The 25,352-nt window shown below is 43.0% G+C and overlaps 1 protein-coding gene across 10 annotated transcripts; it reads right to left on the bottom strand.

Annotated features, from left to right (window-relative positions):
• Window positions 1-1,025: 1,025 nt before the first annotated feature.
• On the bottom strand, window positions 1,026-23,401 carry LOC143301194 (uncharacterized). 10 transcript variants are annotated; one of them, XM_076615302.1, is made up of 7 exons: window positions 23,281-23,401; window positions 22,787-22,924; window positions 8,535-8,758; window positions 7,377-7,467; window positions 4,839-5,014; window positions 2,837-3,015; window positions 1,026-1,516 (listed from the first exon to the last, which is right to left on the bottom strand). In XM_076615302.1, exons 2-7 carry the CDS (start codon window positions 22,826-22,828, stop codon window positions 1,260-1,262), a joined length of 969 nt encoding a protein of 322 aa, XP_076471417.1. In that variant the 5' UTR covers window positions 22,829-22,924; window positions 23,281-23,401; the 3' UTR covers window positions 1,026-1,259. The 10 variants fall into 10 exon arrangements, with proteins under 10 accessions (XP_076471417.1, XP_076471419.1, XP_076471418.1 ...); XM_076615304.1 differs by having other exon boundaries at window positions 8,535-8,755; XM_076615303.1 differs by having other exon boundaries at window positions 1,026-1,513; window positions 23,281-23,400.
• Window positions 23,402-25,352: the final 1,951 nt, after the last annotated feature.

Below are 25,352 nucleotides of genomic sequence, written 5' to 3'. Positions count from 1 at the left end.
CATTATATTTTAGGCTTTTTGTTGTTGTTTTTCTCTTCCTTGATTTTTTTTCTCAAGGCCTGACTAAGCGCGTTGGGTTACGCTGCTGGTCAGGCATCTGCTTGGCAGATGTGGTGTAGCGTATATCGATTTGACAGAACGCAGTGACGGCTCCTTGAGCAACTGGTACTGATACTGATACTGGGCGCGATTGTTGCTGTTGGTATCATTTTGATCGTGTGTAATGTTGCTGTTGGTATATATATATATAGCTATATAGTTATAGATATAGATATGTATGTGTATGTATATACAGATATATAGATAGTTATCTGTATATCTATCTATGTATGTATGTATGTATGTATGTATGTATATATATATATATATATATATATATATATATATATATATATGTATTTGTGTGTGTGTGTGTGTGTGTGTGTGTGTGTGTGTGCATCAGTTTATCGTCTTATCCGAATGACGAGTGTCCAAAATATCACTCTACATCTTGACGAGGGGAAGAAAATTCTAGCGGATGTGGGGTTCGATTCTATGCCCTCAGATACCCTGACTTCCCCGGCAGACACTTTACCACCAGGCCACCACTCCACTCCACACCACACCATGAGTCTGAACACAAAATCAACACCCCATCTGGCCAGTCCTTTTTTTTCTTCTTTTTTTAAAAACTTTTCTGGTAAAATTAACTGTTTGGCACCACGCACTGCACCGCCTTCGTGTTCAGCACTGCTACCAACTGAACCGTACAGGGTTTTCTTTTGGCTGAGTGGCGTTTCTGCAATGATGGGTAGTTTGGTGTTTGATGACCTCACTTGCTGTGAGAAAACGTGACTGAAGGCAGTACCATCAAGGCGTTTGACCACTCGCAGTTTTCTTACATGGGTATGGGAAGTCACATCAGCATTATCGTGATAGCAGACAATATATTTCACGGAAAATACATCCACACTTAAAAAGCATGGACTAATGATAATATAAGCTGTTAGCTGGGTTTTTTCTTCTTCTTTTTTCTTTCTTTCTAATACAGTGCCAGAATTGATTATAATGGTTGATGACTTTGTATCACATCACTGTACTTTGTTTCCTTCGAGGTGGAAGGAGATTCATAACTGTTTTCCTATTAACGAAAGGTTACACATTTATTCAGCCCATAAAAATCAGTGCTCTCCGCCCCAATCCTGTCTCTGCCCTCTCCCCTCTCACGGCTCAACTCCCCCACCCCTCTCATCCCCCCACCCCCCTCGCCCCATCACCCCTCAGCCCAGTTTGCCACGCCGCATGGCGCCGATCATCTGCCCGATTTTCGCCATCAAGTCTCGCGGGACGGACGTCTGAGGACTCCCGCTCTGCGCATGTCCGGAAGCTGTGGGGGCGTTCTTGGCGCTCCTCAAGTGACTCCTGACGACGCTCATCACCCTCTGGCTGAGGCCGGCAGAGGGCGCTGCGGCTCCGGGCTGAGGGGGCACGGGTGGAGATCCGAACCCTTTGGGCTCTGCGGCTGGTCCCGCTCCTGCTGGATGAAGGGCAGGTGAAGTGGGAAACGATAAAAATAAACTTATAAAAATAAAAATAAAACGATGGAATAAAGGTGAAACGATAAAAACTAAACTAAAATGAAATAAAAGATAAAAAACAAACAAACAATAAACAAAAACAAAAAACAAACAAAAAACCCCCAAAGAACACACACACACGAAAAACGAAACAAATTTTACTCCAAGCGGGTAATGGAATAATTAGAACTATTTTTAAATATATTTAGATCAAGCCCTCTGGGAAAGAAAATGAAAATAAAGTCACCCACAGTTTGTATTCTATATACAGAGAGAGACAGACAGAGACAGAGAGAGAGAAATGGGAGAAGAGAGAGATGGGAGAGAGATGGGAGAAGAGTGAGCATAACATTTTGATTTATATTGAATCATCATCAGTACATCTCTGGGTATAGTGTGTGTGTGTGTGTGAAAGAGAGACAGAGACAGGCAGACAGACAGAGTCAGAGAGAGAGACAGAAGGCAGGCAGGCAAACAGACACAGAACGAACGAACAAACGAACGTACGAACAAAATTAATATTCTAGAGAGAGTACAATGGATAAGCTGAAAGCTTCATTAATTCCCGCCCTCAAATAATTGAATAAATATATGGACGAATCAATGAATTAATACAATTTTTCCGATTGCTTATGTACTACAAGTACAGGAAAAACGTCACACAGGGAAACACACACACACACACACACACACACACACACACACACACACACACACACAGAGAGAAAGAGAGGCAATCAAAGATAAAGACAGAAAGAGAGTGGCAAAGACGGACACAAACAAAGCAAAGACAACACAAGACAAGACGAGACAAAATCTACAAGGGTTAAATGTACCTCTCGTTAGTCAAGCAGTTAATTACCAGAACTCTGTCATGTCGTGCTCAGACTTCAGTACAATGCAATACAACACAATACATTACATTACAACATAATACAACATAATGCAACACGATACAACACAACACAATACATCACACTATACAACACAATATAATACAACACGACAGAATACAACACAACACGATACAACACTATACAACACAACACAACAGAATACAGCACAGCACAACACAGCACGATACAACACAACACAGCACAGCACAGCACAACCACAACACAACACAACACGATACAATACAATGCAACACAACACAACACTATACAACACAACACAATAGAATACAACACCACATAATGCAACACAGCACAGCACAACACCACACAACACAATACAACACAACAAAACACAACACACAGGCACATCTCTGACGGTCGTACCTGCCCCTCCTGCTGGCGGGGATGATGGCGCGGAGGCGGAGGCGGAGGCGGGTGGGGCGTGGACGGGTGAGCCTCCCTGGTGGGTGTACACCACCCCGGCCTGACTGGGTGCGGAGGTCGGCACCACGGCGTTGCTGCCGCTGAAGGAACTGGGCGGCATCGCATGGGCACTGTAGACGCTGGGGAAAACAATGGACCACTTCAGAGATCGTGAGAGGGATTATTTAACCGATTCAACCCTGGGACGTTTACAACATCGACAGGCTTCCATGCCGTACTGATGCAGATATTGTGCAGAAAATATACATTTCTTCCCCTCCAGACTGCATGTGGACGTACCTGGAAATACGGTACGAGTTAGTTTCCCTTTCCTTGCGGTTTATGCACATGTATCAACGTGAAAACTGTTTTGATGAGAAGAATTTTGACCCCAGAGAAATACTAGGGTACAGGACTCAGTGAATTAAGGCAAACCTCTCTCTCTCTAGTAGCTACTGTTGCTACTGCTGCTACAGTTGCTATTGTTGCTACTGTTGCTACTGGTCATGGTGTTGTTGTTGCCATTAATGCTACGACTACTACACGATGAAAGGTTGACAAAGATTCAACCAGTAAACCTATTCTCAGCATCGGCGCCAAATCATTTCAACACCATGGTGTACCAAGAGGGCAATAATGATGATGAAGCTGACGGCGACGACTAGGAAGATACTGCTACCACGATAACTTCCATCGTTACAATTACCACGCCGTCCTCAACACAGTTATAATCTACTTCCACAACTTCTAATACAACTACTATTACTGCTACTACTGCTGTTATTACTACTACTACTACCACTGTTGTCCTGGACACAGTAAATATGAATGACTGTGAAGCACAATGGTATCAGCTACTACTACTACTCATACTACTAATATTGAATGATGGCCTAGAGGTAACGCGTCCGCATAGGAAGCGAGAGAATCTGAGCGCACTGATTCGAATCACGGCACAGTCGCCAGTATTTTCTCCCTCTCCACTAGACCTTGAGTGGTGGTCTAGACGCTGGTCATTCGGATGAGACGATAAACCGAGGTCCCGTCTGCAGCATGCACTTAGCGCACGTAAAAAAACCCACGGCAACAAAAGGGTTGTCCATGGCAAAATTCTGTAGAAAAATCCACTTCGATAGGAGAAACAAATAAAAAATTGCAGGCAGGAAAAATACAAAAAAAGTGGGCGACGCTGTCAGTGTAGCGACGCGCTCTCCCTGGGGAAAGCAGCCCGAATTTCACACAGAGAAACCTGTTGTGACAAAACAGAGTAATACAATACTGATGCTTCTGTTATTACTACTGCTGCTATTGTTGTTGCTGCTACTGCTGCCGCTACTCCGGCTGCTGCTATTGTTGCTGTTACTGCTATTACTATTGCTTCTGTTTCTGTTATGCTTCTGTTACTGATGCCGCTGCTGTCATCTGCTGTCATGGCTATAACTAATACAAATAACTTCTTTGTCGGTGTCGTCGTCTTTACTACTACTACTACTGCTACAACAACAACACTACTACAACTATTTCTACTATTGCTGCTGCTACTACTGCTGTTGCTGCTACTACTACTACTGCTGCTATTACTACTGCCGCTGCTACTACTGCTGCTGCTGCTGCTGCTACTACTACTACTGCTGCTACTACTACTACTACTAATGCTGCTGCTACTACTACTAATGCTGCTACTACTGCTGCTGCTGCTACTACTACTACTTCTTATTATTGCTGCTGCTGCTGCTACTACTACTACTACTGCTGCTGCTACTACTACTACTACTGCTGCTACGACTTCTACTGCTGCTGCTGCTGCTGATGAAGCTACGACTACTACTGCTGCTGCTGCTACAACTACTGCTGCTGCTACTACTACTACTGCTGCTGCTGCTACTACTACTGCTGCTGCTGCTGCTACGACTACTACTACTAAATCTTATTCTCATTCCACATCAAGGCAGGGGCTTCTGACCTGCTGGGGTTCCGACGCCGACCGAAGGAGGGGACAGGCGGAGGCAGACACCTTTCGAGGCAGGAGCGCACGCCCTGCATGCGTTGTGGCGGGATGCAGTCGAACACCACCTCAGCGTACTTGATGAAGTCCGGGCAGAAGGTCTCCAGGGAGAACGTGGCCATCTCCACCATGATCTGCAGCAGCACGGTGATAATGACAGGGACAAATGTTTCAGTTGTGAAGGCCACAGACCCAGACACAAATCTGCATACATTGCCACACACACAATACACACTACGTAGGTAGGTGTTCGCAGACACGTCTCTACGGGGTATCCAATAGTTCTTCACGGTGTTTCAATGCATAGCAGATGTGCATGGCCAGCTTTCTGTTATGTTCGATGTTTTCAACTGATAATATATTGCCTGCATCAGTTTGGATCTGCAACAACACAGCACAGCACAAAGAAGCACAGCCGTTAGGGAATGACGGTGCGCATGCAGCCGCATGCGCGCACACACACAGACACACATGAGCGCGTGCTCAAGTACGCACACCAACGCACCCTCCACCGTCTGATATCACCTACCAGTGAAAAGACGTTAAACTAGAGAAAGAAAAACACACCCGCCACACACTCACACAAACGCAGACAGATACGTATGTCCTCCCACACACAGGCACACACACACGCGCGCGCGCGCGCGCACACACACACACGCACATCATAATGTGCTCCAAAGTGAGGCAGGGTTTAGTTGTTCTTCACGAAACGATTTTTCGTTTGAACTTCGGTGTCGTATTGAAATCTGCACCATCAGTCCAGCCTTCACCCTCTGCCAGTTCCCTCTTGTGACCAACAAACACCTTGCATCTGTCACTGGCTGCTTGCATTACAGACTTTGCTTTTATGTCTGGACAGATGGTGTTCGGCAGAATGTTTGCTTTGATGTGTGGACAGGTGTTCAGGTTGAAAGCTTCATCACACAGTTTGCTTTGATGTGTGGACAGGTGTTCAGGTTGAAAGCTTCATCACACAGTTTGCTTTGATGTCTGGACAGGTGTTTAGGTTGAAAGCTTCATCACACAGTTTGCTTTGATGTGTGGACAGGTGTTTAGGTTGAAAGCTTCATCACGCAGTTTGCTTTGATGTGTGGACAGGTGTTTAGGTTGAAAGCTTCATCACGCAGTTTGCTTTGATGTCTGGACAGGTGTTCAGGTTAACAGCTTCATCACACAGTTTGCTTTTGTGTCTGGACAGGTGTTCAGGTTAACAGCTTCATCACACAGTTTGCTTTGATGTCTGGACAGGTGTTCAGGTTAACAGCTTCATCACACAGTTTGCTTTGATGTCTGGACAGGTGCTCAGGTTCACAGCTTCATTACACAGTTTGCTTTGATGTCTGGACAGGTCATCAGACAGAACGGGAACACCCCCCTCTGCACCTACCTCACACATATCACAGACTTCAGAGCACATGGTGGTGCTGGTTATGATGGTTGTAGTGATGATGACTGTGGTGGTGGTGGTGGGGATGATGGTTGTAGTGATGATGACGGTGGTAGTGGTGGTGGGGATGATGGTGATGATGGTAGTGGTGGTGATGATGTGCTATTTATGATGACTACGACGATGGTGGTGGTGATGATGATGATGATGCCGATGACGTCGATAATGATGGTGATGGTGGTGGTGCTGCTGCTGATGGTGGTCATGATCATGATGAAGTGATGCTGATCATGATGACGATGATGACTGTGATGGTGATGCTTATGTATTTATGATCACCTGAAAGAGGAAATGTTGCAGATTATTTAAACAAGTTTTCTCTATTTCATTTGACTTCTGTGGGTGCAGTTTCCATTTTTGTTTTTGTGGGTTTTTTAAATACATTTTTTGCTGGTGATTTCCTTTGCCCGCTGCTTCCCACCTCTACAACACAATCAGTGTTTTGGGGAGGGTGAGTTTCGGACATCTTTGTGTGCCTGTTACCTTCTGAAATGAAATCAACAATAACGGTGCATACCTTGTCTGTATTTCTTTTCGTACTTTCTGTAGTCAATACCAAACAATAACAGAAGATTGTGGCTGCTACGATGACAGGCAATTGTAAGTCAGAGCTGCACAGTTCCATCAATTACAACAGAGAAACGTAAAGTGAGGAGACACCCAAGCTAGCTAATCGTTCACTGGATCTTTCTGTGACGGTGCCAGCACAGCAAAGCAATATATTCTTTTGATTATTGTTTTGCAGTGACCTGGATGGATGGGTGAGTGGATGGGTGGGTGAGTTAATGGATGGATAGATGGATGGGTGGGTGAGTTAATGGATGGATGAATGGGCGTGTGGATGAATGGACGGATGGGTGGGTGGATGGATGGATTGGTGGGTGAGTGGATGGGTGGGTGGGTGGATGGATGGATGGACGGGTGGGTGAGTTAACGGATGGATGGATGGATGGGTGGGTGAGTTAATGGATGGATGGATGGGCGGGTGGATGAATGGACGGATCGGTGGGTGCATGAATGGATGGATGGGGGAGGGAGGGATTTACCTGACAATAATCTAAGCCGTCGCATTTATATTTCATGAATTGTGTGATGTCTGTCTCACAGGCCCGGTGGATTCTTGTGGTTTCCCCGCATCTGCAGCACACACACACACACACACACACAACCACCACCACCCCCACCACCATCACCACCACAACCGTCGCATCACACACACACCACACCACACACACATCAAATAAATTACTTAAATATAATGTTTTCCAAATGCAAGTAAATATTAGTCCTTGATACTATAAAATTATTGTTGTTTTAAATTCAGTGCAGTACTTAAACCTGCAGCACGAGTCTAGCTCCCCCCCCTCTGCGCTTTCCCTCCCGTGACCAACACACGCCCTGCCTCTGTCACATGGCTGCTGGCATCACAGAGTTTGTCCTGAATATAAACTGACCTACAAACGATTAGATACACAGCACTGTTCCCAGGCCTTGTCCAGACCATTGAATTACGAAATCAAGAGTAAAAGAAAAGAAAAGGAGCATACATACAGACAAAAAGACGGCAGCACACACACACACGCACACACACACACACACACACACACACACACACACACACACACACACACACACACACACAACCAAAAAGCAAAAAGAACAAACAAAAAAACCCAACAAAAACAAATGAAAAACGGACGAGCAATCCGACACACAAAAGCAAATTAAACCCAAACCCAAAAAATGATGTAAAGCAAAGCATGATAAATTTGGGGAAAAAACCCCCAAACCAAACCAAAATAAACAAACACGGCTGCTCAAAAAAGGAAACAATGTCTGCAATGACTGCCATTCATATGCAGTTGGAAAACGTGTTATTTCAACATAACTGCATTTGTGTAGCGTTCACCAACCGTCAAACGAAACCAATGAATTTAATCACATGATTACTGAGCACGATATAAGCTGATAGCTTGTTGTTGCTCCGCTGTCTATGTGTACATGTATAGCATGTTTATTGAATAAAGTTTTGTTTAAACCAAGACAAACGAACAAACAAACAACGCCCCCGCCACCCCACCCCCATATATATATATATATATATATATATATATATATATGTGTGTGTGTGTGTGTGTGTGTGTGTGTGAAAACAAACCAAAACTAAAAGGGAACTGGTGATGCCTAAGCTTATCGCAACGTGCCTCTGGTGGGTGCCGGGCTTTTTGCCAAACATGGCGGAGCGCACGTGCAGCACTTGTCGGGGAGGACAGTGCAACGTCATCAGCTGTCCGTCACACGAGTACGTGTAGAGTGCTTGCCCCTGTTGACACCACAGGGCCAGCACCAGCGCCACCAGCACCACCAGCATCCCACGGGAACACTGCATTTTGCCTGATGGTAGGAATGACGTTTTCTTCACAACCTGCTGAAACAGGGCAAGGACAGGGGTGGTGGGAGAGGGGGGTGGGAGGGAGTAAGCGGACGAGTCAGTGAATGAGAAAACGGGTGGGTTTTGGTTCCTCGTGGTTGTGGTTAGTTGGGAATACCGCTGGGAATAATTGTAAAAGAATGTGTGCGTGCGTGTGTGCGTGTGTTTCAGTGTGTGTCTGTGCGTAAAAGCGTGTGCGTGCTTATATGTGGCGCGCGCGCGCGCGCGCGCACACACACACACACACACAACCACACAGAGGCATGTATATTCCTTTCTTTGAACATGCCCCTTCTCTTCATAAGCACACTCACTGACACACGCACGCACACTCGCAAGCACGCACGCACGCTCACACACAGACATACAAACAACACACGTTGTATATGTGTGTGCACGTGTGTGTGTGTGTGTGTGTGTGTGTGTGTGTGTGTGTGTGTGTGTGTTTGTGCACGTGTATATATATATATATATATAAACGAAATGAAACAAACTAATTAGTCAACCAGTAGAATTATAACAAAGAGCCAATTGGGCTCCAAATTAAACTCTGAACTATGTCAAACACATGTTGATTATCATATAAGACATTTCTAATGGAAGCAGATGGAACTGCAGATTTTGTAAATGACATAGGTTTTAACTGTTCACATTTATAATGTACCGGGGTAATTTCATTGCCGCAAATGCAAGTCACATTAGAAATATATATATACATATTGTGTGTGTATGTGTGTGTGTGTGTGTGTGTGTGTGTGTGTGTGTGTGTGTGTGTGTGTGTGTGTGTGTGTGTTAGACAGACATACATACATACAGAGAGATGTTTCTGTCCTGGACAGTACCAGCATGGTAACAGGAACAATGTTTTTGTTGTTGTTTTCTTTCAAAATTTTTTTTCATTCAATTTTTGTTTACATTGCAAAAATCTTAATATAACTAAATAATATAACTAAGCAGTACGAATACAATACATTACATTAACTTAATGCATAGCAGGGAAAAAGTGTAACAAGACAAAGACGAATACAGAATAAGAACATAGTGCATATTTTACATCATTTTTTGTCACTGTACTAAATATGCACTTCGTTACAAACAAAAACACAAAAAAAGCAAACAACCCCCCCCCCCCAAAAAAAAAACAAACAAACAAACAACAACAACGTGATCACAAGTAAATGAATAAATAAGTAAATTAATAAACTGGAAAAAAAGAGACAAAACTTGGGGCACTTTCTTGGTATGCACGTAGGCAATTTCTTCATATCAGTGTCTATACTGCAGCTTTTCATCATCTAAATAGGCAATGTAATACGCTCGAAGTATGATTTTGTATCACAACAAGATAATGTATTTGCACCACCGTGATGCGGAATGACTTGACTCGTAAGTGAGTGGTCATTATCCTGGGTCGCATTCCAGTGCTGCGTTCTTCATGTCGATCACTCCATGTACATGGTTGTCCTCTTCTCCACTATAGAACAGAACATACCCTTCCTCTGTCTATACTTCTCCGCTGTTTTCCATCCAGCTTCACAGAGGACGAGAATGTACCTGGTGTATCTGTCCATGTCCATGGGTCAGTCTTTTTAGTTGTCCAACCTGTTCTTCCGTTCCAGGTGCTGAATGTGATGATATTCCTCCCGAGGAGTTACTGTGGTTTTCCTCCAGTAGCACACTTCACACGTCCGCCTTGGTGGAGGTTGGCGGATGGCGCGGCCATTGTTAACCCTGGATCCGGTATGGCCTCTTTAAAACTCCTTCAGTGCCGGGGAAAAAAACAGTATGAAGTGGTGTTTCAAGTCTTAAAACGACATTCAAAACAATAAGCCTGAAATGGAGAAAACAGTCTGGAGATAGAACACTCTATGTAAACTGTGTGATTTTTCAGCCTTCCAGAGTTATTTCCCCTTCTTCTGAAAACGTCATCAGTGACGTCACTATGTACGTGTGTGATATGTGCTAGGCACGCATGGGGTATTTTCCTTTATGATAGTACGTGTCTTCAGCAAGTCAAAACTGTCGGAACTCATCTTCTCCGGGTCGGATTTTCTTGTTGGGTTTTCTGCACCTCTCACCCCCATACACGGCAGGTGGTACTGGGTTACATGGTTACTGGTGGCAGTGGAGAACTTCTGACTTGACTGTACCACCCACTGCTGTCAACATCCATGAAAATCATCCTCCTCTTTATCATCATCATCCTCATCATTTTCATGACTGTGATCACCTTTACATTAGTAATTTCATTGACTCTGTAGTGTAATTATTACAAAATCTAGAAAAACGAAAACGAAGAAGAAGAAGAAGAAGAAGACGAAGGAGAAGAAGAAGAAGAAGACCAACAACGGCAACATCATTTTTATCATCATCACCACCACCACCACCATCAAGGATAACAGAAGCAAGAACAGGAACAAGAAATAGAAGGAAAAAAAGAAAGAACATCACCACAATTTATAGAATCAAGAGGTAAAAGAGGAAGGCGGGTGATAAATAACGAAGAGACAAAGACGACGACGATATTGATGATGATGGTGATGATGATGGAATAATAAAACAAAGAAACAAAAATATCACAAATTAACAATAAAGCAAACAAGAAACAAAAATATCACAAAATAGCAATATCTAGCAATTAACAGAGAAAATAAACAAACAAACAAATAAATAAATGAATCACCCTTTCCACAGTAAACAGCTACACTCCAAACAACGGCGAAGGATCACAGCTTTTGCATGTGCCGAGACACCTTCTTTCAGGGCGACAACACGGAAACAGGGTGCTTGGCGGATATGCAAGATTCTCTTTTATACAACCATTAACATTTTTCGTTCTCATCACAAGCACAATGATTCTTTTGTGCCTCGCGGAGGAAATGTTTTGCTGTGTGTGTTTGTGTGAACAATGGGAGCATTGTGACTCTGACAACATGGTGACCCAAGCGGCCTGAAGCTACGTGAAACTTAATGCGGAAGTGTCAGAGGTGAAGTCTTTCTGGTCGTTAATTAATACTGATGATAAACCCAATTATCATCCCAAGTGTGTTGCTGCTTATTCTTCAGACATTTTTCTGCAGGTGAGAAGGTAACTATATATCCGTGACCATGTTGGCCTGAATACCAAAACGGCTGGGTACCGTCATCCGCTGTATTAGTCCTTCAATTCAGTCATCGGCAGTTTGTTTTGTGATGGAGGGAGAGGGGGTGGAGGGTGGGGGCAATGAAATGAGCACTTTCAGTCACATCATCCTGTGCACCCCCGTTAAACTGCTCATCAATGAACACGTCAAATTTCAAGTCACAGTAAGAGCACAAAGAGACTGAATTGTATCAATGCTAAGAAAACATAGGAAATTGTTGTGGTGTTGCTAAAAGAGCACAAAGAGACTGAATTGTATCAATGCTAAGAAAACATAGGAAATTGTTGTGGTGTTGCTAAAAGAGCACAAAGAGACTGAATTGTATCAATGTTAAGAAAACATAGGAAATTGTTGTGGTGTTGTTAAAAGAGCACAAATAGACTGAATTGTATCAATGTTAAGAAAACATAGGAAATTGTTGTGGTGTTGTTAAAAGAGCACAAATAGACTGAATTGTATCAATGCTAAGAAAACATAGGAAATTGTTGTGGTGTTGTTAAAAGAGCACAAATAAACTGAATTGTATCAATGTTAAGAAAACATAGGAAATTGTTGTGGTGTTGTTAAAAGAGCACAAAGAGACTGAATTGTATCAATGTTAAGAAAACATAGGAAATTGTTGTGGTGTTGTTAAAAGAACACAAATAGACTGAATTGTATCAATAATAAGAAAACATAGGAAATTGTTGTGGTGTTGCTAAAAGAGCACAAATAGACTGAATTGTATCAATGTTAAGAAAACATAGGAAATTGTTGTGGTGTTGCTAAAAGAGCACAAAGAGACTGAATTGTATCAATGTTAAGAAAACATAGGAAATTGCTGTGGTGTTGCTAAAAGAGCACAAAGAGACTGAATTGTATCAATGTTAAGAAAACATAGGAAATTGCTGTGGTGTTGCTAAAAGAGCACAAATAGACTGAATTGTATCAATGTTAAGAAAACATAGGAAATTGTTGTGGTGTTGTTAAAAGAGCACAAATAGACTGAATTGTATCAATGTTAAGAAAACATAGGAAATTGTTGTGGTGTTGTTAAAAGAGCACAAATAGACTGAATTGTATCAATAATAAGAAAACATAGGAAATTGTTGTGGTGTTGTTAAAAGAGCACAAATAGACTGAATTGTATCAATGTTAAGAAAACATAGGAAATTGCTGTGGTGTTGCTAAAAGAGCACAAATAGACTGAATTGTATCAATGTTAAGAAAACATAGGAAATTGCTGTGGTGTTGCTAAAAGAGCACAAATAGACTGAATTGTATCAATGTTAAGAAAACATAGGAAATTGCTGTGGTGTTGCTAAAAGAGCACAAATAGACTGAATTGTATCAATGTTAAGAAAACATAGGAAATTGCTGTGGTGTTGCTAAAAGAGCACAAATAGACTGAATTGTATCAATGTTAAGAAAACATAGGAAATTGCTGTGGTGTTGCTAAAAGAGCACAAATAGACTGAATTGTATCAATGTTAAGAAAACATAGGAAATTGTTGTGGTGTTGTTAAAAGAGCACAAATAGACTGAATTGTATCAATGTTAAGAAAACATTGTTGTGGTGTTGTTAAAAGAGCACAAATAGACTGAATTGTATCAATGTTAAGAAAACATTGTTGTGGTGTTGTTCCTTCACTCATCCTTGCGCACGCTTTTTTGTGTCAACCTTGTGATCCTGATCGATGCGGGCTGCTTGAGATAGAATCGATCCATTTCCAGCTCACACCTTTCGGTTCGATAGACAATCGTTTCAGATGGTGAGCAAAAATATGGTATGGATCGTTATGGTTATGTACTAGTACCCCCCTCCATTCATCGTCAGCCTACTTATAGATTTTGTTGTTATTATTGTTGTGCAGTAGGGGTGACACGTGATGATATCCAAACTACTTACTGGGCAGACCGACAGGGCACCGAAAATGCGACGTCGCCACTGGGTCACCAAATACAGATGATCCTGCAATGCCGTTTGAATCCCTACAGTGCCACTCAGCAGTGCTTGTTCTGATGGAACACACGTAGTACACCACCCACTGATGACAATACTTGATCAGTCGCTGAAATAGACTGTGTGTGCATCCCGACTTGACAAAATCCCGATCTGTCCAAAGGAATATGATAAGATGGCGGAGATACCCTTTACTGTGGGCATGTAACACGACGCCGACCCATTTCTGGTTTATCCAACGTCCTTATTTATCTCACTTTACGTTCAGAAACATGTCACCACGTACAAATTATAGCCCAGGTCGAGAGGGGAAATTTTACATTTACACGATTCTCGCTGTCCTGTAAGGTATTACAAATGTTTCTCGTTGTCGTAGATAGTCTTGGTGTGTGTGTGTGTGTGTGTGTGTGTGTGTGTGTGTTTTAAGGAGAGACAGTAAGCGTGTCAAGGGTTTTGGGACTGTGGCTGTGCTTGTGTGGGCGTACGTGATGTTGAGACGGGAGTTGCTACAACGTTATGCATATTAATTATAAGTAATAGCGCTGCCTTTGTGTACATGCGTCTTTTTCTGTTAACCGAATTAAGCAGCGTGTGCGCGTATCCACTTTGACTATCTCTTTCTCTCTCTGCACACACAGACACAAACTTATACATACATATATGCACACATACATATATGCACAGACACACGCGCACGCACGCACACACACACAGGCACCGATTTCTTCAGTGTCCCCTAAAAATGACATACAATAAAGACGTGAACAAAGTCGAGAAGACAATCTGCCTCCATAACTCCCCGTCCCCCTCAACCCCACCCTTAACTCTCCATCCTCCCCCACCCCCCACGCCCCCTCCCCCCAGCCCTCTTCCCCCTGTCTCCCCTCTCCACACACACACAAATTGCCCTCACTCTTTTATGCCAAGTCTTTCATGCGTGCTTAGTATAAAACACCTGTTTTGTGTTTCTTTTCCTCTCTTTTCACAACCTATCCGGCCATCCAGAAACCCCAACAGAGTGAAGTCCAAACAAAGCGACAGTCACAGACACCTTGGATGTATCTCCGCTTACACCGCGAGCCTCACTCGCCCCTTCCCCTCCTCACCCCCTGTCTCCTACATCACACGTGACGGTGGCAGTGACGGATGACGCCGGGTTAGAGGCCCACAGCACGCCCATCTTTCGCCGTCACGAGCCGTGAAGGGGTTGGGTACCTGTGGGAGAATCAAACCCCGCCCCCCTCAGGTATCTGTCGCCACGTGTCGCGCGCCACCTATTGAGCAGAGCATCGACGGAAGCAAAGATGGCAGCAGTAATATTCCCCGTGAAGTAACACTGTGACACTTGTGAGTCTGAACCGGCAAAGGAGGCAGCGTGGCGGACTGGTGGTTTGAGGTGCAGGTCTGGGCCCAATAGTAACCATTATCAAAGCAGAATGTTTCGGAACGTGGCGGGCTCCTACGGGGTCATGTGGGAATCGTTTTCATCACCAGTGCCCGCACAGAAACGTCAACCGCACCGGCTGCCACAAACTGCCATTGAACGCCACCCACACTAGCATCATCAGTGTGCCATAGAATGTCACCCACACCAACTGCCATCGAACGTCTCCCACACCAACTGTCTCAAAGTGCCATTTTACTTGGATTTCATGTATCTTAATGTTAATGTTCTAATTTTATTGGCGTGACATATGTTATGTGCATGCATACGTTGTATGTGTGTGTGTGAGTGTGTGTGTGTGTGTGTGCATTTTACTCATATATACGATTTATTCCCTTGATGTTTTTACTTATGTATTGTTGTACAATACCTTATGGTCTTAACGTGTGTGTGCGTGCGTGCGCGCATGTCATTTTTAGTAATCTATACCCTTTTTTGTTGGATGTTTTCATTTGTTAATATTGCTGTGCAATACCCTATTGTCTTAACATGAGTATGTGTGTGGGGGGTGGGTGGGGGGTTAGTATATCGTCAGCTATTGGGAATTCTTATTTGACTAGTTTTAATCTCTTTTTATGTTGCACATGATTTTATGCCAGTGTTTACAACGAGCCTGTGATTGCACAACTTAATTTCCATGTGGATTAATAAAGTGTTTTTGATTTTGATTTGATTTGATTGATTTGATGAACGTCACCCACACCAACTGCCATAGAACGTCACCCACACCAACTGTCTCAATGTGCCATGAACGTCACCCACACCAACTGCCATAGAACGTCACCCACACCAACTGTCTCAATGTGCCATGAACGTCACCCACACCAACTGCCATAGAACGTCACCCACACCAACTGTCTCAATGTGCCATGAACGTCACCCACACCAACTGCCATAGAACGTCACCCACACCAACTGCCATAGAATGTCACCCACACCAACTGTCTCAATGTGTCATAGAACGTCACGCACACCAACTGCCATAGAACGTCACCCACACCGACTGCCATAGAACGTCTCCCACACCAACTGTCTCAATGTGCCATGAACGTCACCCACACCAACTGTCTCAATGTGCCATAGAACGTCACCCACACCAACTGTCTCAATGTGCCATAGAACGTCACCCACACCAACTGCCTCAATGTGTCATAGAACGCCACACACACCAACTGCCATTGAACGTCACACACATCAACTGCCATAGAACGTCACACACACTAACTGTCACAAAGTGACATGGAACGCTACACACACCAACTGTCACAAAGTGACATAGAATGTCATCCACACCAACTGTCACAAAGTGACATAGAATGTCATCCACACCAACTGTCACAAAGTGACATAGAACGCTACACACACCAACTGTCACAAAGTGACATAGAATGTCATCCACACTAACTGCCACAAAGTGACATAGAATGTCATCCACACCAACTGTCACAAGGTGACATAGAACGCTACACACACCAACTGTCACAAAGTGACATAGAATGTCATCCACACTAACTGTCACAAAGTGACATAGAATATCATCCACACCAACTGTTACAAAGTGACATAGAATATCATCCACACCAACTGTTACAAAGTGACATAGAATGTCATCCACACTAACTGTCACGAAGTGACATTGAATGTCATCCACATCAACTGTCACAAAATGTCATAGAATGTCATCCACACCAACTGTCACAAAATGACATAGAATAACATCCACACCAACTGTCACAAAATGACATAGAATAACATCCACACCAACTGTCACAAAGTGACATAGATTGTCATCCACACTAACTGTCACAAAATGACATAGACTGTCATCCACACTAACTGTCAGAAAGTGACATAGAATGTCATCCACACTAACTGTCAGAAAGTGACATTGAATGTCATCCACATCAACTGTCACAAAATGTCATCCACACTAACTGTCAGAAAGTGACATAGAATGTCATCCACACTAACTGTCAGAAAGTGACATTGAATGTCATCCACACTAATTGCCACAAAGTGACATTGAACGCTACACACACTAACTGTCACAAAATGACATAGAATGTCATCCACACTAACTGCCACAAAGTGACATAGAATGTCATCCACACTAACTGTCACAAAGTGACATAGAATGTCATTCACACTAACTGTCACAAAGTGACATAGAACGCTACACACACCAACTGTCACAAAGTGACATAGAATGTCATCCACACTAACTGCCACAAAGTGACATAGAATGTCATCCACACTAACTGTCACAAAGTGACATAGAATGTCATCCACACTAACTGTCACAAAGTGACATAGAATGTCATCCACACTAACTGCCACAAAGTGACATAGAATGTCATCCACACTAACTGTCACAAAGTGACATAGAATGTCATCCACACTAACTGTCACAAAGTGACATAGAACGCTACACACTAACTGCCACAAAGTGACATAGAATGTTATCCACACTGTCACAAAGTGGCATAGAATGTCATCCACATTAACTGCCACAAAGTGACATAGAATGTTATCCACACTAACTGTCACAAAGTGACATAGAATGTCATCAACACTAACTGTCACAAAGTGACATAGAATGTCATCAACACTGTCACAAAGTGACATAGAATGTCATCCACACTAACTGTCCCAAAGTGACATAGAATGTCATCCACACTAACTGTCGCAAAGTGACATAGAATGTCATCCACACTAACTGTCACAAAGTGACATAGAATGTTATCCACACTAACTGCCACAAAGTGACATAGAATGTTATCCACACTAACTGTCACAAAGTGACATAGAATATCATCAACACTAACTGTCACAAAGTGACATAGAATGTCATCAACACTGTCACAAAGTGACATAGAATGTCATCCACACTAACTGTCACAAAGTGACATAGAATATCATCCACACTAACTGTCGCAAAGTGACATAGAATGTTATCCACACTAACTGTCACAAAGTGACATAGAATATCATCAACACTAACTGTCACAAAGTGACATAGAATGTTATCCACACTAACTGTCACAAAGTGACATAGAATATCATCAACACTAACTGTCACAAAGTGACATAGAATGTTATCCACACTAACTGTCACAAAGTGACATAGAATATCATCAACACTAACTGTCACAAAGTGACATAGAATGTTATCCACACTAACTGTCACAAAGTGACATAGAATATCATCAACACTAACTGCCACAAAGTGACATAGAATGTTATCCACACTAACTGTCACAAAGTGACATAGAATGTCATCAACACTAACTGTCACAAAGTGACATAGAATGTCATCAACACTGTCACAAAGTGACATAGAATGTTATCCACACTAACTGTCTCAAAGTGACATAGAATGTCATCAACACTAACTGCCACAAAGTGACATAGAATGTCATCAACACTAACTGTCACAAAGTGACATAGAATGTCATCAACACTGTCACAAAGTGACATAGAATGTTATCCACACTAACTGTCACAAAGTGACATAGAATGTTATCCACACTAACTGTCACAAAGTGACATAGAATGTCATCCACACTAACTGCCACAAAGTGACATAGAATGTCATCAACACTAACTGCCACAAAGTGACATAGAATGTCATCAACACTAACTGCCACAAAGTGACATAGAATGTCATCCACACCAACTGTCACAAAGTGACATAGAATGTCATCCACACTAACTGTCACAAAGTGACATAGAACGCTACACACACTAACTGTCACAAAGTGACATAGAATGTCATCCACACTAACTGTCACAAAGTGACATAGAATGTCATCCACACTAACTGTCACAAAGTGACATAGAACGCTACACACACCAACTGTCACAAAGTGCCATAGAATGTCATCGACACTAACTGTCACAAAGTGACATAGAATGTCATCCACACTAACTGTCACAAAGTGACATAGAACGCTACACACTAACTGCCACAAAGTGACATAGAATGTTATCCACACTGTCACAAAGTGGCATAGAATGTCATCCACATTAACTGCCACAAAGTGACATAGAATGTTATCCACACTGTCACAAAGTGACATAGAATGTCATCAACACTAACTGTCACAAAGTGACATAGAATTTCATCAACACTGTCACAAAGTGACATAGAATGTCATCCACACTAACTGTCACAAAGTGACATAGAATATCATCCACACTAACTGTCGCAAAGTGACATAGAATGTCATCCACACTAACTGCCACAAAGTGACATAGAATGTCATCCACACTAACTGCCACAAAGTGACATAGAATGTTATCCACACTAACTGCCACAAAGTGACATAGAATGTCATCAACACTAACTGCCACAAAGTGACATAGAATATCATCCACACCAACTGTCACAAAGTGACATAGAATATCATCCACACTAACTGCCACAAAGTGACATAGAATGTTATCCACACTAACTGTCACAAAGTGACATAGAATGTCATCCACACTAACTGTCACAAAGTGACATAGAATATCATCAACACTAACTGTCACAAAGTGACATAGAATGTTATCCACACTAACTGTCACAAAGTGACATAGAATATCATCAACACTAACTGTCACAAAGTGACATAGAATGTTATCCACACTAACTGTCACAAAGTGACATAGAATATCATCAACACTAACTGTCACAAAGTGACATAGAATGTTATCCACACTAACTGTCACAAAGTGACATAGAATATCATCAACACTAACTGCCACAAAGTGACATAGAATGTTATCCACACTAACTGTCACAAAGTGACATAGAATATCATCAACACTAACTGTCACAAAGTGACATAGAATGTCATCAACACTGTCACAAAGTGACATAGAATGTCATCCACACTAACTGTCACAAAGTGACATAGAATATCATCCACACTAACTGTCACAAAGTGACATAGAATGTCATCAACACTAACTGCCACAAAGTGACATTGAATGTCATCCACACCAACTGTCACAAAGTGACATAGAATGTCATCCACACTAACTGTCACAAAGTGACATAGAACGCTACACACACTAACTGTCACAAAGTGACATAGAATGTCATCCACACTAACTGTCACAAAGTGACATAGAACGCTACACACACCAACTGTCACAAAGTGACATAGAATGTCATCCACACTAACTGTCACAAAGTGACATAGAATGTCATCCACACTAACTGTCACAAAGTGACATAGAATGTCATCCACACTAACTGCCACAAAGTGACATAGAATGTCATCCACACTAACTGTCACAAAGTGACATAGAATGTCATCAACACTAACTGCCACAAAGTGACATAGAATGTCATCCACACTGACTGTCACAAAGTGACATAGAATGTTATACCCACTAACTGTCACAAAGTGACATAGAATGTCATCAACACTAACTGTCACAAAGTGACATAGAATGTCATCCACACTAACTGTCACAAAGTGACATAGAATGTCATCCACACTAACTGTCACAAAGTGACATAGAATGTCATCCACACTAACTGTCACAAAGTGACATAGAACGCTACACACACCAACTGTCACAAAGTGACATAGAATGTCATCCACACTAACTGTCACAAAGTGACATAGAATATCATCCACACTAACTGTCAGAAAGTGACATAGAATGTCATTGAATGTCATCCACACCAACTGCCACAAAGTGACATAGAATGTCATCCACACTAACTGCCAGAAAGTGACATAGAATGTCATCACACTAACTGTCAGAAAGTGACATTGAATGTCATCCACACCAACTGTCACAAAGTGACATAGAATATCATCCACTAACTGTCAGAAAGTGACATTGAATGTCATCCACACCAACTGTCACAAAGTGACATAGAATATCATCCACACTAACTGTCACAAAGTGACATAGAATAACATCCACACTAACTGCCACAAAGTGACAAAAAATTACGTCAACATAGGCGTAACGTGGGGTAATTCAAGGTAACGGTTTTGCGTTATTTGTCAGGATTTCAGAGAAACACACCTTCATCTATGATGCTCTCTCTCTCTCTCTCTCTCTCTCAAGAGGCTGTGAACTGCGGTCTCTTTTAATTCTTTTGCAGAACTCATCTTTATTAACTGTTTCCTTCGTCAGTTTTAGTCACAGTTAATGTATATTAATGTCATTCATGAATTCCCCTCCTGTATGGAGACAAGTCCTCTCTCTCTCTGGTCATGCAGACATGCGCATGCGCTTTTTCACGTTAGTCCCTCCTAAGGTATGTCGTTTTACAAAGTTTTGGCTGCTTTATTTCTGTCTTTTCAGTCCAGCATTGTGATTTAGGTCATTCTCTTAAACAAAGAAACAATCAAACAAAAAAACGTTCATGTTATTCACTGACCAGAGATTTATATGCCTGTTTCTCTCCGTCTCTCTCTCTGTGTGTCTGTCTGTATCACTCCCATCGCTTGTTCAGTATTCAGCGAGTTACAAATTCGAATATCTAATCCGTCAAATTTACCACACACCATTTTTTACTTCTTTTTTTTTTTTTCAACCGCAGCATTCTTGCTTCTCCACCTGCGCTGTCTTTCTACACGTTCCGTCTGGTGTTCAGTCACTGTGAGACTGACACCAGTGACAGTCACTGGAAACAGAGTAAGAAACAGATAAACAGACAGAAAGAGACGCATACAAACATTTGATAAATTATGCAGAAAAAAAAAAATTCAGATCGCACATTCCATTTTCTTCCAAACAGAAATGGACACGCCAGGTTCTTTAATTACTGAATGTGACTCGTTTTAACACTTTCTGTTCTTGTTTTATAACATTCTGTTCATTTCAGTTCAGTGTGACCATGTGGCCAACCGATTACACCGCGTTATATCTGTGAACAGTTTGCGAACGTAACCCCAAAGTGACATAAAAATACAAACTCAGTGACGTCAAAATACAAAACTTTGTGCAGGATGAAAATCACTGAAGGAAAACCTGCCTTTGGGTACAATAGTAACATCACAGCACTTTGTTCGGACTAAAGAAAAAAAGGAACTACGCTGTATTAAAGCTCTGTTGGACATGACTGTCTCCGCTTAGGCCTGTTTCTGGTATCCTGCTACCATCAACTAATGAATCCTGAGGCAGAGAGACAAATAGACATATTTTGTGTAGGCCTACCTGTGCGTGCGCACGTGCGGGTGAGTGTGTATATACGTGTGTGTGTGTGTGTGTGTGCACAACGTGTATTGAAAGTCAAAAATAAGGCAACACAAAATCGATGTGGAAAACATCAAGACAACTGAATATCATCCGAGAATACAAGCAGAAGCGCTGTCAGACCAAAGGGGGGTAACCAGACATTCCCATAACCCCTTGTCCCGCGTGACGTCGAAGGTGGTGATGGTGAGGACGAAGCGCGTGCCGTTTCCCGCCACTGTGTACCGGGCCTGTGACGTGGAGCACTTCCATGACGTCGTGTTCCACGTGACTTCACACCCACCCACCTGACGTTTTCCCCGCAACCATGTCACGGATGTGACGTTCATGTCAGCTTTGACGTCACAGATGACCTGTGATGGTGTCGCCGTTTTCAGTCAGCGTGGTAGAATTGGGATCCCCGCATGTGGCCGTTACCACTGAGCCTGTGTACAGAGGTGAGCTGGTCAACTGGGGTGTTCCCCCGGACACACCTTTTCACTTCTTTGTGCATGCATCCTTTCACATTGTTCAATCTAATCAATAAATATACACACCTTGCGAAGAATTCGTTCGAATTCAGGGAGTGTGAATTACTATTCAATGTTGATACAGGAACAGTCGGAATATATATTACCAGCAGAATAAGTGAACTGAATGTAGTTGAGTAACGACAAAACCAATGAATCAAAGTATTCACATGACCCCGAGATGGCCTCTCACACACACTGAAAACTTAATTTTCTCTTACTCGAATAACGAAATCATTCTCATTGCGATTCTGACACTCATCAACAGACACCTGATTTGCTCAGCAAAGCGCTCGCCGTCAGCCCCTCGTCACGTGACAGGAAGCACCGGAAGCGCCACAACTCCTCCCTTCCGGTCCACGTGTGACGCAGAATGCTGGCCCTCCAGTGCTGGCAGTGCTGTCCCAGGCGTGGCTCGCCTTGTCTGGTCACTGGGGGAGTGTCCGCCTTCACACGGAAGAAGAGATGATGAGTGAGAGTCCAGGTGAAGTCATGCTTTGGAATGAAATCACGCGCACGCGCGCACACACACACACACAGAGAAGGGGGAGGGGGGGATATATAAAACCAAAGAGAACGAGGAAGAAGAGGAGGGGGTGATGGTGACAGGAAAAACACCTCACCTTTGTGCCGGTGTCAGGAGAGACATTCTGTGTCGTGTTTTGGGAACTCGGAATTTGCAGTGGTGATGATGATGATGATGATGATGATGATGACTATGATAATGTTAATAACGATGATGACGACGTCGAAGACGACGAATTGTAAAACTATCCACATCACTGCTGCTCATACGATACTTATCTCATTCGATCGGTGATGTGCAGAGCTCGCATAATTATGGTGTCGATGTTAATGAGACAATGATTAATGGTAATGATGATGCTGATTATTATCAATGGTGATGGTGGTGAGTAATGATGATGATGACGTGCTATGCTTGCAAATGTGTGGATGGTAATGAGACGATTAATGATATGATTATTGTTATCAGTAATGAGATGATTAATGATAATGATTATTATTATCGATAATGGTTGTGAGTAATGATGATGACGTGCTAAGCGTGCAGATTGTGTCGATGGCAATGAGACGATGATTAATGATGATGATTAATGATTGATAATAGTGATATAATGAATAGATATGTTGATGATAAAAAAACAATGATAAAAACAGTACCACCTTGGTTAATAATGACGATGATCACTCACGATAGTGATTGATGATGATGGTGGTGATGTTAATGATGATGGTGGTGAGGTCAGAGGAAGATGAGGATGAGGAGGTTGAGGATGAAGGGGAGGACGAGGACGATGAGGAGGAAAGCCGCAGACCTTAGTGTCGTTGCTGTCTACAGACACCTTCTCTCTCCTCCAGCCAATAGCAGTGGCGGGGTGGGAGATGGTTCCAAAGCAGTAGAGGTCTGTGCTGGTGTGTGCACCAGAGTAGACTCCCTTGCTATCAGAGTTCTCGGACATGACGGGGGGTGGAGGTAGGTTCGCTTTGATGCGGAGGTTGAGACGGTGGGTGAGCGACTCTGTGACAGGCAGAAAACACTGACACTGTGTGTGTGTGTGTGTGTGTGTGTGTGTGTGTGTTCGTGAATGTGTGTGTATGTGTGTGTGTGGTGTGTGTGTGTTCGTAATGAGTGTGTGTGTGTGATTGTGTGTGTGTGTGTTCGCGAGAGAGAGAGAGAGAGAGAGAGAGAGAGAGAGAGAGAGAGAGACAGAGAGAGAGAGAGACAGAGAGAGAGAGCGAATGTGTGTGTGTGTGTGTGTAAACATGCTTGCGTGTGTACGTATGTGCATGCATGGGTGGTGTGTCACGGGCCAGTGTTCTGTGTGTGTGTGTGTGTGTGTGTGTGTGTGTGTGTGTGTGTGTGTGTGTGTGTGCGTGCGCGCGCGCGCGCGCCCACGTATGCCTTCTCCGAAGCAAAGTTGAAGGCAATGCATCACTGACGGTGGCAAACAACCATCCTTATTGTTTATGGGTTTTCTCCTCGGCTGTGACAGCCGTGTCAGCATGTGGCTGTGTGTTCACGAACTGTGTTGTCGACCTCTATCGTGCCCTGCGTGGTGTGCCCGCATGTTTATGCATGATGCCCCAACACCATGTCTGCTGCAGACACAACACTGTGCCCATCACAGTCACGCTGTGTTCAGCCGTGTCAAGACCATCACCGTGCCTTTCATAACGTTGTGCCTGTTCTTGTCATGTGCTGTGTCGCTCCAGTGAGCTCCAAATTTCATCTTGCTTTTGTTGTAGATAAGGAAAACTCATGATGAGAGAGACAGACAGACAGACAGACAGAGACAGAGAGACAGACAGACAGAGAGACAGA

This window comes from Babylonia areolata, chromosome 27 (assembly GCF_041734735.1).
Source record: "Babylonia areolata isolate BAREFJ2019XMU chromosome 27, ASM4173473v1, whole genome shotgun sequence".
NCBI classification, from domain to species: Eukaryota; Metazoa; Mollusca; class Gastropoda; order Neogastropoda; family Buccinidae; genus Babylonia; species Babylonia areolata.
Note: the sequence above shows the minus strand (reverse complement) of the source record. Positions and strands in the feature narration are given on the sequence as shown.